The sequence below is a fragment of the Pteropus vampyrus genome, unplaced genomic scaffold (assembly GCF_000151845.1).
Source record: "Pteropus vampyrus isolate Shadow unplaced genomic scaffold, Pvam_2.0 Scaffold169, whole genome shotgun sequence".
NCBI lineage: Eukaryota > Metazoa > Chordata > Mammalia > Chiroptera > Pteropodidae > Pteropus > Pteropus vampyrus.
Genome location: NW_011888950.1, coordinates 2902156 through 2904696, shown reverse-complemented (window position 1 = coordinate 2904696; position 2541 = coordinate 2902156). Strand labels below are relative to the sequence as shown.

The 2541-nt window shown below is 40.1% G+C and overlaps 1 protein-coding gene across 1 annotated transcript in view; it reads right to left on the bottom strand.

The window, feature by feature from the left end:
- Window positions 1-719: 719 nt before the first annotated feature.
- LOC105298943 (ATP-binding cassette sub-family A member 8) overlaps window positions 720-2541 on the bottom strand; it is a 79782-nt gene continuing 77960 nt past the window's right edge. The window contains exon 38 of the mRNA XM_011370412.1: window positions 720-819. Coding sequence (XP_011368714.1) covers window positions 720-819 — 100 coding nt within the window. The remainder of the gene's footprint in view (window positions 820-2541) is intronic.

The following is a 2541-nucleotide window of genomic DNA, read 5'->3' as shown; positions in this document are numbered from 1 at the left end:
CGTGGCCCAGAGAACAGAAAGAAGAGGCTTCATTGGGACCACAGATGTTATCAACAGGAGTAAGAAGAGCCTTCTAGAAGCAGGAGACTTGAAGCTCTTCCTTGGGGAAGGTGACAAACAAGCGGAGATATCACTGAGCAGTGACAATGAGAAAGAGCATAGGGAGGGAGGTCCAGCTAGCACAGTGCAGAGTAGCAGAATTAGTGGGTTTGGATGGCAAGGAAAGCACGCGCCTGGGGATCACGGATGAAGTGTGGTCGGTTTTCAAGGGCACTCGACACAAGAAGATTGTTTTAATGACCAGACAAGAGGTCAGTTTCTTAATACAATGCCTCGGGCAATAAAATAATCCGCAAGTCCACATAAAACTTAATTTTAAATATGTAAACATCAATATTCCAAAGGAAAGTATTCTCCTTAAATGCATCTGTAACTGAGTTTGTACCAATATATATGTATACATATATATTGACTGACTTAGCTTGTACCAATATATATACAAAAACACATGAGAAAAAAAAAAACACAAAGCAAAAGTAAAAATCACTCCGATTACTCCCCTCCCTCACACACAGAATCCCTCCACTTCCTTGATATTGTGCTCCAAAAATTCAAATTGAGATTTTAACTTTTAAATGTAATACGTTATGTCACATTCCTTTTTGTCATGCGGATGGATTATTGTATGATTTGAAATGATCTGTTTTCAGGATCTTATTTCAAAGTTTCTCTCTCTTACCAGTCTCTAGTTTGAAGAAAGCTTGGGCTAAAGGTCGTACATCTTCCACCGGCAACTTGTAGACCATCAGAGACGAGTACCTGTGAGGAGAGGTGAGAGAGAGGCTGATGCTACCTGTGGCAGAGGCAAACTGACTACAAACACATCTCTGGTCTTTATTTCTGTAAGTAAGAGTCGGTTTGGTGTAGGTGAAATGCCTAGGGTGAATCCTAGTAATAAAAAAACAGGCAGTTCACAAAGAGAACGAGATGAGAGAGTAAGACCCGATTAGCATCCCTGGATGGAGACGAGCAGGTACAGCATAAATAAAATGTCCAGCTTTGCCAAAGTCACCTTCCGCCTTATTTTCTAAGCTAAACACTTACTCCTTGGCTGGCACTGACACTACGTAGTTTCTCGAAGTTTCCCAACTCGGGTAGAAATCTAAGTCTATTTATTCTCTAGAGTATTCATATCTCTCCCACCTCCCCCTCCCCTCCTGCTACTCAAACTGCTTTCAGAAAATAGGATAATATAACTCTCTAATTAGGGGACTAGAAATTACCCGGAATTCAGCAACAACAATTTTTAAAAATATTTTTTTTCTCAGATGTTTGTCTTTTCAACATTTGAAAATCAGGAAGATTTAGATTTCATTTCATAAGATACTATTTCATATGTTTATGGAGCAATCATTATCATCTATTTTGCTTATTCCCTGTACCTTTATGATATATTTCTATTCAATCCGAGGCTGTACATTGAGTTATAGCATTGCTTTTATAGTTATACTTCACTGTAGAAATATATTTTCAGACCTTGTCATGATGATACATTTCTCTTTACTGTTTTCCCTCCTAACTCCTAAATCATCTGTCTTCTGCAGTAAATTTTAGGTGTTAAAAATGACCCTAAATTTAATCTTTGTGTTTTTTTTTTTTTTAGTGTATTACTTTCATGAGGATTGTTTCATTACTGGCATCTATATAAAGTTGGAAATATTAATAGATGTGAAATAATCAGCTTTACATCCTAGTTCTGCCTCTTGTTAGCTGCCTCATGTGATCTAAACTTTCTACTAATTTCCTATTTGTAAATATAATAATTCCATTTATTAAGGTACTGCGAAGGTCAGAATCCTATAATGCCCTTTTGAAATCATCTCATTTTTCACTGGAACACCAGTTTCTACTTTGGAAAGTCTTGGTGAGGATTAAATAAGATAACACGAGACCAAGATAGTACCTGGCATATAGTAGGAACACGACACGTGCTACACCAGCTTTTACATCGGCTCTTCTCTAGTCTATTTTCTGCAGCAACCAACAAATCATTTATTTCTTTTAGGTTTCTTTTTGGGCTAAATGTGGACTCGAATGACTATTATTCAATGCAGCTGACAAGGAAAAGCTGACATTTGACACCAGATCAAAACCAGCTACCACCTTTACCTTTCCTGCCGAGCAGCCTGGGGGAAAAGCCTCAGAATTTCGCTGTGGAGGGGTTCCACTTGTGTGGGGGTCTTCACCTTCATCTCCAGCAGGTAAACCTTGCCGAATTTGCTCTTCAGGTGCTGGATGGAGCCGATACATCTGGAGGGAAGAGGAGAATGAGGTCGTAACAGAAAGAAAGAGAAAAAGAACGTAGATCGCAACGTTTGTGACTCCTGATTCGCTGCTAGTGATGTCTCACTGTGAGACCCAGGCGCTCTCTGGCCACAGACTCTCACAGCCACACACCCAGGGTCAAGTGTGGACTTGGACGAACACCCACCTCAGCCTTCCGGACACCATGATGGCCACGCGGTCACACACGGCCTCAGC